At 36.7% G+C, this 13691-nt stretch overlaps 1 protein-coding gene across 2 annotated transcripts in view; it reads left to right on the plus strand.

Moving 5' to 3' along the window:
• Positions 1-13691, plus strand: part of CRPPA (CDP-L-ribitol pyrophosphorylase A) — a 310026-nt gene that overhangs the window by 132185 nt on the left and 164150 nt on the right. For both annotated transcript variants that reach the window (XM_060108033.1, XM_060108032.1), the window contains exon 6: positions 6294-6391. In XM_060108033.1, coding sequence (XP_059964016.1) covers positions 6294-6391 — 98 coding nt within the window. The remainder of the gene's footprint in view (positions 1-6293; positions 6392-13691) is intronic.

Raw genomic sequence — 13691 nt, forward strand, 5'->3', positions numbered from 1 at the left:
CCTGTTCCTACAGCTTACATTCTTTCCCATTTTGGCCCTCCATCTGCATGGTACCAGTACAGTTATGGCAGATGCCTGTTTTCAATGAAGATCTTAAATACATCAACATTTTCAGTTAAGCCTGTCAGTGCATGTTTGTGGAATCATTAATAGAAATCATGTAAGATGTTTCAGCCTAGGTCTAGTGGACAAACTAAGATATGAACGATTAGAGCTAGAAGGTATCCATTTTAGCTTCAGAGGATTTAAGTGATGAAAACAGGGGACTATTGATTACTCAAGATGTGTATTCCATTACTATATAAAACTACTGCATATTTGGTGAAACTTTGAAACTTGAAAAGCAGTGGGACAAAGTTGATAGGGATTGTTTATCACACTCTGAAATGTTAAGACCACAAGGCACCATTTGGAATTAGAGATGGGTTGTATTTTGGTAAGATAAAAGGAATCTTAACTTATATTCATAATGAATGTATATGACCATGATAGCATTTATTCTGTGAATATTTATTGGGGATATACTTGTACAAAGCATTCTGCATAACTTTACACATATTAATTCATGCAATCTTCATTAATCCTCATGTAGTATCTTTTATTATTCCCATGTCTCCTGTTTTTCTTTTAGATACTTAAAAACTCCTTATAGAAAATTTGGCTTTACATAGTAATTGTTAGTCTCTCATCTCGTTTCATACATGTAAAATGCTGTCAAAGTATGAATATACTATTTTCAGATACAGAATTTGTATAAGATTTTGAAAAATTGCATTTACCTCAATAATTTAACAAATATTGGACACCCAAGAAGTGCCTCATACTTACAATTGAAATATAAACATTGCATTTTTTTCTTATAATATTGCCTTTAAAATATTGGGCACGAAATGTCTAAATTGTAAACTCCAGTGAACCATGCAGATCAGAGTAGGAGTTGGGGGGGTTTGGGTTTCTTTAAAAATTTCACACTGAAATATCAAAGGGAAATGAGTAACCCAACACATTTTTTTCTCACTAAATTTGTCATCCTTCAGTTGCCACAATATGGAGATGAGAGAAAACTACACAATTATCCCCAAATTATTATACTCAAAAAGACTTATACCATTTTGATGGGATTAATCAGCTATCGTAGGTAATTTTTATGTTTTTTTAAGATAGAGAAACCTTTTATAAACCTCACATTATAGAAAATCAGTTCAGTGAGTAAGCAGAGGTTTTCAACCTGGCTGAACATTAGAATCACTTTTGGAGCTTCAGAAAGTACACGCGAGAATTTTGTTGGGTGAGTTATAAGCATATGTATTTTAAAAATATAAAGGCAAAACAAAAAGATACTGAGAGTTGATTCTTAAGTGAAGCCATGTTTGAGAACCAGTTGAACCTAGTTTAGACTTTAAATGACCTTAGCCAGGTAGAAAATTTATCATTGTTGGTGCTAAATGATATTCATATGGACTGTAGACACTATTAGAAAGTGGCTAGTCTGGCACAGACTTCCATGTGGAATACAAGTAACTGGGAATTACAAGAAGTCAGCAGACAATACAGAAACCAACAAGATAAAAGATTGATTTTGTTCATTATTATGTTACGTTGTCTTGAATCTAGGTCCTTATTTATGTTTTGCTCAGTTGATCTTTAATGAACAGAATTAATTTTTTAATAAATTTATCCAGCTTTATTGAGATATAATTGATGTAAAACATTTTAAGTTTATAATATGATGGCTTGTTACATGTATATATTGTGAAATGATTATCACAAAAAAGGTTAGGTAACAGATCTATCACCTCACGTAATTAAAAATTTAGATGAATTTTAAAGTCTTCTACTACTTATATGTGTGTATGTGTGTGTATATAAATCTATTTTTAATTGTATCTTGTTTCTTGGGTTAGAATATTTTTTATTTTAATATACTTTCAAACTTCAAAGATGCAACAATAGTACATATAACTTCCATCTGTCTTTTACCCAGATCACCAGTTCACTGATTTTTTACATTTTGCCCCATTTACTCTATCATTTCTTTATGTGTGAGCTCATTATCATTTCTTCTTGTGTATGTTCATGCTGTTTTTTGCTCTTTCTCTCTCTGTCTAGCTTTCTCCTTCTCTATCTTATAGAATTGTGAGATACTTAGTGCGTGTTTTAATCTGTTAAATTTATGGCAACTTCTTGCACAATAGCAGACTAATAAGGACAATAAAATTAATAATCCATGAGTCAAATGAGAAATCACAGTGGAAACTAGAAGTGTATAAGGTGAGAAAAAAATGAATGAAATCTTTTAAATTGAAAGTGAAATAATTTAAACTGAAAAATATCACAATGTTTGATGTATAAATAAAGCTGTTATTAGAGGAAAATTTAGAGCCTTAAATGTTGATCCTTGAACAACATGGGGTTTGGAACCTGACCTTCCTCACAGTGTAAAATTTGTGGATAGCTTTACAGTTGGCCTTCTGTGTCCACAGTTTTGGATCTGTAGATTTAACCAATCACACTCATGTAGTACTGTACTATGTACGTATTGAAAAAAACAGGTGTAAGTGGACTCTCGCAGTTCGAACCTGTATTGTTCAAGGGTTGACTGTATTAGAATAAAAGAAAAGCACAAAAGCCCACTATTCTTTTTTTTGTAAGAAATTAGAAAAGAACAGTGAACTAAATCTATAGATAGTAGAATGAAGAAGATATTGAAGAAAATAGTAAACATTCATAAGTTAGAAGACAAGCATAAGAGAGAATCAACACAACTTTTATTTGAAAATGTTAATAAAATTGATAAAACCTTGGCAAAAGTGATCATGAAAAATACTGAAAGCTCAAATAATTATTATCAGAAATGAAAAAAGAGCATCAGTGATGATCCTATAGACATTGCAATGAGATGTGAGCAACTTTGTTCGTCAGCTTGGGCTACCATAATGAAATACCATAGACTGGATGGCTTAAACAACAGGAATTTATTTCTCACAGTTCAGGTAGTTGGGAATTCCAAGTAAAGGTGCTAGCTGATTCATTTTCCAGATATGGGCTCTCTTCTGGGCTTGCAGACAGCTACCTGCTTGCTGAATCCTCACATGGATGTGAGAGGAAGGTCTGGTGTCTTTTCCTCTTTTTATAAGGGCATTAATCCCATCATGTGGACTTCACCCTATGAGATGACCTTCACTTCATGATCTCATCTAAACCTAATTACCTCCAAGGACCATACTTCCTAATACCATCACATTGAGGGGTTAAAGCTTCAACATGAATTTTGGGGGAACAGAAACATTCAGTCCATAGCTTTATGCTAATAGACTTAAATTTAGGTTAAATGAACACATTCATAGGCAAATACAACTAGGAAAAGTTGTTCGTCAGTTTAAGATATTGAATCTAATTAAAAACGCTACCACAAAGACAGTTGGCTTTTACTAGTGAATTTTACAAAACCATTGAAAAGAAGAAATAACACCAGTCGTACACATTTCTTCAGAAAATAGGAAAAGAGAGAACTTTCCAACCCATTACCTGAAGGCAGTATAAATGTTTAATAAACCTCTGACAAGGACCTTGTAAGAGTAAAATTACAGGCTAATTTTTATCATGAACATAGAAGCAAAATTCTAAATGTTGCATTATCAGATTAAAAAATTATGATTTTGGGGCCTCCCTGGTGGCGCAGTGGTTAAGAGTCCGCCTGCTGATGCAGGGGATACGGGTTCGTGCCCCGGTCTGGGAGGATCCCATATGCCGCGGAGCGGCTGGGCCCGTGAGCCATGGCCGCTGGGCCTGCGCATCCGGAGCCTGTGCTCCGCAACGGGAGAGGCCACAACAGTGAGAGGCCCGCATACCGCAAAAAGAAAAAAAAAAAAAAATTATGATTTGGAAAAAAGGAAATAAAATTTTGTTCACAATTGACATGTTTGTATATATAAAAAATTTGAAATAACTTGTAAACCCTTAGAATTTATAAGTGAATTTAGCAGTTACTAAATGCAAAGACTGTATAGAAGAAATCTTAAGATATTTTTGTACATCAACAAGTAGAAAATGCAACTAAAGATATTATTTACAATAGATCAATAATGTTTTTTAGAAATTGAACAAAAGTTGCAAAAAGACTGTATACTGGAGACTATAAAACACTGAGAAAAATTAAGGAAGATCTCAATAAATAGAGGAATATATTATGTTTATAATTGAAAGGCTTGCGATTTAAAAGATGTCATTTTTGTCTAAAAAGCAGGCGAGGGACTTCCCTGGCGGTCCAGTGGTGGGGACTCCGTGCTTCCACTGCAGGGGGCCCCAGTTCCATCCCTTAATAGGGGAACTAAGATCCCTCAAGCCGCGCACATGACCAAAATACTTAAAAATAAATAAATAAATAGCAGGTGATTTTGTGCAAATTTATTGTAAAATTTATATGGTAATGCAAAGATTCCCGAACAAAAAGCTATTTAGAACAGCTAACACATGGCAGAAAATTAATGCCAAATTGATTTTGAGTTACTTCATTTTATTTATACAGTTGATCTTTGGACAACATGGGTGTTAGAGGCACTGACCCTCACAAAATTGAAAATCCACATATAATTTATAGTCAGCCCTCCCTATCTGTGGGTTTAACCAACTGAGGATCATATAGCACTGTACTATTTCCTATTGAAAAAAATCTGTGTATAAGTGGACACTTTGCAATTCAAACTCATGTTCAAGGGCTAACTGTATCTCAGTTTTGGAGGGGGATAATGTCAGTTTTAATTTATTGTTGACTTACACTTGATAGAGCTTGGAATTCTATAAAGGATATATGATATACGATGAAACAAGGAAGGGAAATCTGCATATGTTGTGTTTTGTTTTAAAAAGTATTGTTTATGCATTATTTTATAAATTAGAATTATTGTGGTGCCATCATATTATATATGTAGTAAATTACTTTGTACTTACACATTAAATTTTTTATTATAATGTTTTTGGTGTATGTGAAAGAAGCATTTGGAAATGTAACTGGATTTTTGCTAGGACATTACAAAGTCCAAATTTCTCCAAATATTTAAGAGAATACAATACATACATTTGAATATCGGGTATGGCTCTTGGAACATATACTATTATTGATAAGTGGGAGGTAGGTAGTTAATGGTATTCCTGACGTTATTATTTTAAACGTTTTGGACTTCCCTTGTGGTCCAGTGGTTAAGACTCCACGCCTCCACACTTCCAATGCAGGGGGACATGGGTTTGATCCGTGGTTGGGAAACTAAGATCCCACATGCCATGTGGCGAGGCCAAACAAACCAAACCAAACCAAACCAAAAATCTCTCTTAGAATTAATACAACAGCTATGATTTATTGAAAAAGAAAAAAAAGTTTGGTCCTCCCCAGCTTTTTTTGGAAGAATCATTAACTATTGCTAGAACAGTGTTTCTAGAGAGCCTGTTATGTGGAGTTGCCAGTGTAAGAAGCAGCTAGGTCCTAAGTTAAACTAACTTTTGGTTTGAGACTTCTATTTAAAATTAAGCCTTTAAAAAAATCCGTGACATAATACCATGAAATGTGTTCTTAATTGGCAGCAGTATAGCTATTTCTTAGTATTTTAGATTCGTTTACTGTAAAAGAGGACTGCACATATTTGGGGAGAGTGCATCCAGGGTTTACAAAGGTGAATATCACTATGTCATACGGCTTATGATTTTAAATTATATCATCTCAATCCTTCCAAATTTGAAGAAAATCTATTTTTGGCTATTTTCACTTGCTGTGGTAATAGCTAAACAGGCAAGAATTTAATTGAATTGACTGGAATGGCAAGGAAAATGCTGTGCGTAGCCAGGGCACCAGGTGGCACAGTGAGCTGTACGCAGGAGACATCTTATGGCCTAACCAGAGGATCTGCCTGGGAGATGGGATTCCATCAGATTCTGGGAGATTCCTTGTACATGTGGAAGGATTGAATTCTTGAGCCAAGTAGCTGTCACCTGCAGTTACTCTCTTCAAATATATCCAAAGATCCTTATTTCTGTTGCTTACATGATGTCCTGTTTACCCACCCACAAAATGTTAAAGACATAGATTTACTGGCTTGGATGGTCAGTTGAGTCCAGGACATCTCTGTGCAGTCCAAGTCACTCCACTTGGCCTAAAGCCCACACCTCCCTATTCTTGTTCAATAGTTATGAACGGTGGGTTAGTATAGGTTTCAGCATACTAGGGCTTTGTTCCATATTCTGTTTGAAACATATTCTGTTCCATATTCTGTTTAAAATTTTTTTTTCTTTTTTTCTTTCAGAAAGAATTTCACAACAAATTTGTGTAGTTATGGACACAAAAGAAGATGAAGAACATGTAGGTCATCGTCTTGAAGAAATGCTAAAAAATGAATTAAATGTAAGTATTCGAAGATCCAGTTTGATAAAATATATTTGATTGACACAGATTTTTATCATACAAAGATGCTTTCCTTGAGAAGGCATAAAAGTACTTGCAAGCTAATTTTCTTATTTTGCTGTAATGAAATCCTGTGTTTTGCCATCGCTTTTGACTTGAAATACAATTCGTTCCCCTTCTCCACTCCTCTTCTGGATTTCCTCCCTACCTTCGTTCTCCAACTTCTATTTCTCCTTTAAAATTCAGCGTCAGTGTGACTTCTTTAGAAAGCCCCCCACCCCCACCCCGCCCCAGTGCACATGAGCCCCTGCATGAGGTTGACACTTGTCTTGAGAGCCACGGTGCCCAGCACATGCTAGATGCTTACTAAAGTTTGTTGAATACATGAAGAAAAGAAAGAGATTAAGAAGAGAGAGAGAAAAAAGAGAGAAACATATGCAAAAGATAGGATAATTATGATATTGAAGAAGTGAATGGATGTTCTTGCCCCCCCCCCTTTTTGAACTGATCCAATGTCCAGGTTAACCTCATATTTAATATTACTGTTAAAGAAATGCAAGAAGTAGCCGTGAGTATGAAGAGGTGTATAGGAATTATTTACTACTTTTACCCCTAAGGACATCCATTATTTTTGTGACAATTTTGTGCTTTGAAATGTTTTGCTTGCCAAGCTGATTTTATTGTTTTCATCAGTTTCCTTGTTTTCATTAAAATGTGTAACTGCCTGGGTTTATTATCAACATGTCATGGCTTTTTAACAACATACATAATTCTAGTTGAAAGCAAAAGGAAAAAGTTTATTTTAGTAAGCTAGTTCTATCATGATAGCACAGTCAGTAAAGAGAACAGGCTCTGGTATCAGATTGCCAGTGCTCAGATGTCTGTTTTATTGCCTAATTTCCATATCTTAAATTGAAAATGTTAATAACATCTGCACTGTAAAGTTGTTGGGACAACTGAACTTTAAAAATGTATTTTAATGTGCTTAGAAAAGCATCTGCCGTACCGTAACTTTTCAACGAATATGAACTATAAGAGACTTAACCATGACATCTATTAACATCTCAACTCATCAGTTGAGTTGAAGGTGTGACAGTATTGAGTAGTAGGTACTACGAGTTCCCAAATTTCAGTCCTGTATTAAATACATGAACTGTTAAATACATAGATTCCTGGAATGTGTAAATATTTAGTGAATCATCTGGGATAAGTTCTGGAATTTCAGTTTTTAACAAGCTCCCCGTGGTCGTTTTGATGGCAGTCAGTGCTAAATTCTACCAGTAGCATTTGGAGCAACAATCTAAAGCTGGAAAGAAATGGCAGCCACCTCAGCTGTCTCTTGGGTGTAAAGGTTATACTACAATCTTCTTTTCCAAGTTGCCTTTATTCGTAGACTTTCTGAGTATTCCTCCTCTGTTGCTGGAATTTTTAGCACCTTGTTCTTTGCTTTCTATCTCAAATCCACCTGTTAAGAATCTGTTCCTAAGTTCTGTGCCCTAATTTCTCTGCTGCATCCTGCAGGATATTTAAATGTAGATAACTTCCCATTGTCTCACCTCGCGAGGCAACGTTTTGCCTGAATAATAGTCTTCTACTCGTGGATAGTTTCATTCATGCTTTATCCATTCAGTGCAGAGGCCAATAAGATGGAACCCTGAAAGAGTGTTACTGGGACTTTGGCTATCAACCCTAGGTTTAGAGAGCTGAGTTCTACACTCTTGTTGAGCACCCAACTGATGCATCCTGTGTCACTTATTCCTTGGTCTTCCCAGTGTTAGATTCTACAAAGAGTCCTTTTTGTTACAATTATTATGATAGTCTCTTTTTGTTGCTACTTTTCCTGTATATGTTTGGTAATTATTGATCTAAAACAAATACACTGCCAGATATTTCTTCAGCAAAGATAGGTTTTTTCAGGATAAACAGACAATTGAAATTTGGGGTCTGCAACCATGACAAGCCACATGCAAGTCCCCCCATAGCAAGGGAAGGACACTTTTACAGAAAGAGCAAGGAAGTTGGGAGGGCTAGAGTACATAGACAGCCCATGGTTTCTATTTGCTGAGTCCTCGCCAGGAGAGAAGACTTGTTTCTTCTTGTTGGGCTCAGCTGTAGTCGCAGGGTGTGAGGGCTCCCCCTTCTGGTCTCCCAACTCTGTTTTTTCCAACTCTTTTAAGAGAGAAATTTGTTTATTCATTGTTTTGTGTGGTTTTTTCTAATTTTTATTAGAGTATAGTTGAGTTACAATGTTGTGTTACTTTCTGCTGTACAGCAAAGCAAATTAGTTATACATATACATATATCCACTCTTTTTTAGATTCTGTTCCCATATAGGCCATTACAGAGTATTGAGTAGAGTTCCCTGTGCTATACAATAGGTCCTTATTAGTTATCCATTTTATATATAGTCGTGTGTATATGTCAATCCCAATCTCCCAATTTATTCCTCCCCCCCTTTCCTCCTTGGTAACTATAAGTTCGTTTTCTGCATCTGTGACTCTATTTCTGTTTTGTAAATAAGTTCATTTGTACCATTTTTTAAGATTCCACATATAAGTGATATCATATTTGTCTTTCTCTGTCTGACGTACTTCACTCAGTATGATAATCTTGAGGTCCATCCACGTTGCTGCAAATGGCATTATTTCATTCTTTTTTATGGCTATGAATTCCATTATATATGTATATACCACATCTTTTTAATCCATTCATATGTTGATGGACATCTAGGTTGCTTTCATGTCCTGGCTGTTGTATGTAGTGCTGCAACGATACATTGGGTCCATGTATGTTTTCAAATCATTATTTAAATAATGATATGATGTGGAATTTAGGGATACATACAATGGTGTGTAACTGGTGCTGTGTGATTTTTTTTTCAGTGCCTTCACTTCTCAGGTCCTGTCCTTCTCATTTCCAGTATCCGTTGTTTTCAGTGCACTTCATCTACCTACCTGTTGGGCCCAGTCTGGATATAGCCATCATCTTAACTGTGTTGAAAAATAAATACTAAGGCTATTTCTTAACTTCTGACCACAGTATTTTACCTTTCTTTATCTTATACTAAATTACTCTAACTGCACATATTTAAATTTTATAGGAAACTCTAATCCCACTGTCTTCTCTCTTGCAGCTACCTTTTGTTTCACACTTTACTTCGATACCATGATCCATCACTTCAGTGGATCATGGATCTTTTACCAATATCTTTAATTCCCTTGTCCTTCTATTAAACCCAGTTAGTAAAACCTCATTCATGTTATCAGTCTAACTTTTCACTTCTCTGAGCCTGTATTCAGTCTTAACACTGCTGGAGAAAAGTATACAACGGTGTAGATTACTGTACTTTAAAAATACTGGTCTTACATGCCGTGGAGCGGCTGGGCCCGTGAGCCATGGCTGCTGAAGCCTGCGCGTCTGGAGCCTGTGCTCCGCAACAGGAGAGGCCACAACAGTGAGAGGCCCGCGTACCGCAAAAAAATAAATAATAAAAAAATAAAAATAAAAATAAGAATAAAAATACTGGTCTTCGTTCTTCACTGGGCCCTGAATGTTGTAAAGCAAGCACACTGTGATTCCATTGTGAGCTCCCCATTCTCCTCAGTGGATATTTTAAACCTTTTCCTCTCCTTAAATGTCTAACCCAGGTTTCTTAACCTTGGCACTATTGGCATTTTGGACTAGATATTGTGAGGGACTGTCCTGTGCCTTGGACACTGTTTAGCAGCATCCCAGTCTTCTACCCACTAGATGACAGTATTATACCCCCAGTTGTAGCAAACAAAATGTCTCCAGGCATTGCTAAATGTTGCCTGGAGGGGGGACAAAATCATCCTCCGGTTGAGAACCACTGGTCTAACCCCACCATCTTTACCTCCACTCTTAAATATGGTCTTATCTCTAACTTCAGAGTATAATTATATACTCCAATATGGGAACATTCCTATCTTCCAAGCACCAAACCTTTAAAGAATCTTGCATCTGTAGCCATCTTCTCATTGAGACTATTTCCTCTCCTGAGCTCTGGTTCTCTTCCCCCCTTCCCCCTCCCCCATTAGCAGATACATGTTCCTTCCATTAAAACAAAAACAAAGAAACAGTTCTAAACCCAAGGTTACCCTGTAGCCAAACTTCTTTAAAATAATTTATCTTCTCATTCCTCAGTCCACTGCATTTTGACTTCTGCCCCAACCTTCCGTAGGAACTGCCCTCGCTGAAGTCCTCAGTGACCTTCCTATGGGAAATCCACAAGACATTTATCAGTCTTACCTTATTTATTGCACCACTTGACTCTCTTGTCTGATACTATTTTTTCTAGAAGGAGTCCATCGAGTAGATTCTGTAACATCTTGTTTCTCTTTTATCCTTTTTCATTTTTGGCTGCTTCTTCTAAGTTTCTTTTGCAGGATTCAAGATTCTATTGATTTAGATTTTTGTACATAGGTAATTGGACTTCTTTAAAAAAAATGCTGATGGCTTCACATATCCTTCATTTGCTAGGGACACAAAATATTCTCTAGCCCTGTGTTTAATTTTTCATTTTCCTGCATTTCAGATCTGTATATTCAGTCAGAGGTCCCTTAAATGTCGATGATGTCGATGATATTTCACATTCACAGGTTCTTTTTCCAGCCAGTCCTTCTCCATCTGCTAAGGTTTCAGTCTCTGAAAATGCATATCATTTCCTCATTCTCTAAACCTCATATAAAGTTTGACTCATTCTCTATCTCACCCCCAAAGCAAATCAAGTTCCAAAACATTTGAATTCTACCTCTCATTATCCTTCATATGTGTCCTTTTATCTTCATTGCCACTGTCCTAGGCACCCCAACTGTTGTCTGGATTATTGCAACAGCCTGTTAACTGACCTCCAGCCTTCAATCTTGCCCCTCTCAGATTTATTCTTTATGGGGCTGCTTGAATGATTGTTCTAAATTGTTTATCATGTTATTCCCCATTCAAATCTGTTTCTTGGTTTTCCACTGCTTCTAAATTAATATAAAAATTCCTTGCTATGTCTCATAAGATCTTTCACATGACTAATACTACTAATAAAAATAACAAAAACAACAATAATAACAGCCAATGGTTTTCAGCACTTATTTTATGCTAGGTACCATAGCAAATGCTCTTAACAACCTTTTGAAATGGGTACTGTTAACGTTTTTTTTCCAGATGAAAGAACTGAGGCATAGAGGGCATGTTTTTTTTTTTGTTTGTTTTTTGTTTTTTTTGCGGTACGCGGGCCTCTCACTGTTGTGGCCTCTCCCGTTGCGGAGCACAGCCTCCGGACGCGCAGGCTCAGCAGCCATGGCTCGTGGGCCTAGCCGTTCTGCGGCATGTGGGATCTTCCCGGAGCGGGGCACGAACCTGTGTCCCCTGCATCGGCAGGCAGACTCTCAACCCCTGCGCCACCAGGGAAGCCCTAGAAGGGATGTTTAAATGGTTCTTGTTAACATTGTTGTGAAGGGGCAGAACAGGGACATGGAGATGAACTTGGATTCATGTAACACCAAAATCTGTCTTCTTAACCGGCACCCTTGCCAAACAGCCCTGCACTCTCTAACTGTGCACTCTTCAGGCCAGCTCTACTTTTTGCAGCTTCTCAAATGTGATAGTACTTTCTTACCTCCAGGGCCTTCATCCACGATGTCATTTTCCCCAGGGAGCTTTTCCTGTTTGTTTTTCCCCCGAAGTCTGGTTTATGTACCCTTCTATTGTGTTTTGTGAGAGGCTGTACAGCCTCATGTGAGGTCTTCCCAAAGCATGATGCAGTCTTGATAAAAGGGGGACATTTATTGAATGTTGAATAAATAATAAATGAATGGATAAATGATCACAACTTCTTATTACTAAGTGGGACATTGTGTTATATATTGTACTGTGCTTGCTGCATAACAAGTTACCCCCAAATTTAGTGACCTTAAGTAACAAACATCTACTGTCTCAGTTTCTGTGGGTTAAGAATCTAGGCACAGCTTAGCTAGGTTCCTTTGACTCAAGGTCTTTCATTTGATTACAGTCAAGCTGTCTGTCCTCTATAGGCTGTCCTCTACAGTCTAATCTGAAGACTTGATGCGGAGGTAGATTCTGCTCTCAAACTTACGTGGTTGTTGGCAGGTCTCAATCCCTTGCCATGTAGGCTTCTCCACAGGGCTGCCTCACCACATGGCACTCAGGATTGAAGGCCCAGTACTTTTGTAACCTAATCTTAGACGTGACATTCCATCATTTCTTTCGTATTCGGTTCATTTGAAGCAAGTCTGTATGTCCAACGCACACTCAAGAGGAGGGAATTATACAAGGTTGTGAATAGTGGGAAGTGTGGGTATCCTTGGAGGGTATGTTTTAGAGACTGATTATCACAAACTGTTACTATCTCAAAATAAATTTTCTAAGTTGTAAAAAGAAAACACCCACTAACATGGCCATCCTAGTTTTCTGTGGCATGTGAGGCAGTACTCTGTATAGACCTGAGTCTTCTCTGAACATCAGAAATTTGCTTTATTGTACCTAAAATTTCCTCATCAAGATCATCATCCATCTCAACTATAGTTCTCTAGTCAAATGAGTGGAGGTACAGTCTATTTAATATGGATTCTAGGCCTTAGTAATTGAGTCTACCAGAAATTCTGTATAAAAAACTCCAGAGATGATCAGAAAATTCTGAATAGTTTTGGAATCAACAACGGACAAGAGGCGCTAACTAGCCAAAACCAACAGCCTGAGGACATACTCTCACCAAGGAATGAATATAATCTCCTGAATTAAATGTCATTCTATCCAATATAAACCAACCAAGAAAAGAATTAATGACTAATTTGTTTAGATTTTTATGTTGATCAGTCCATAGTATAGCCGTGGGTAACCTGTTGTATAATCTGATGAAACATACTGAGTATAACATGAATTTTAGAAGAAATGAGTCTAATGAAGGTAGAACTTGTAAAACAACTTTGTGTGTCCTGTTAACTTACTCAGACAATCTTGGTTGACCTTCAGAGGAGATGTCATTCATTTCTGCTAAATCTGCCCTGGCTTTTAAATTTGCCTAAAAACTATTAAACCACACAAGGACTTATCAGGATGTTTTCTCTCGTAAACAGTCACAAGAATAACAATTATGGAGTGCCTTCCATTTGCCAGGGAGAATATTATGTACCTTAATCCTTTAAAAATAAACCTATGACTTTCCCTCTCATTTTACAAATAGAAAGAAATAGGGAAATCTTATGGCTTAATACTTTGTCTAAGATTATATAACTAATTGAATGTAGGTGCTGCTTGATTCATTATGATT

The sequence above is a fragment of the Mesoplodon densirostris genome, chromosome 9 (assembly GCF_025265405.1).
Source record: "Mesoplodon densirostris isolate mMesDen1 chromosome 9, mMesDen1 primary haplotype, whole genome shotgun sequence".
NCBI lineage: Eukaryota > Metazoa > Chordata > Mammalia > Artiodactyla > Ziphiidae > Mesoplodon > Mesoplodon densirostris.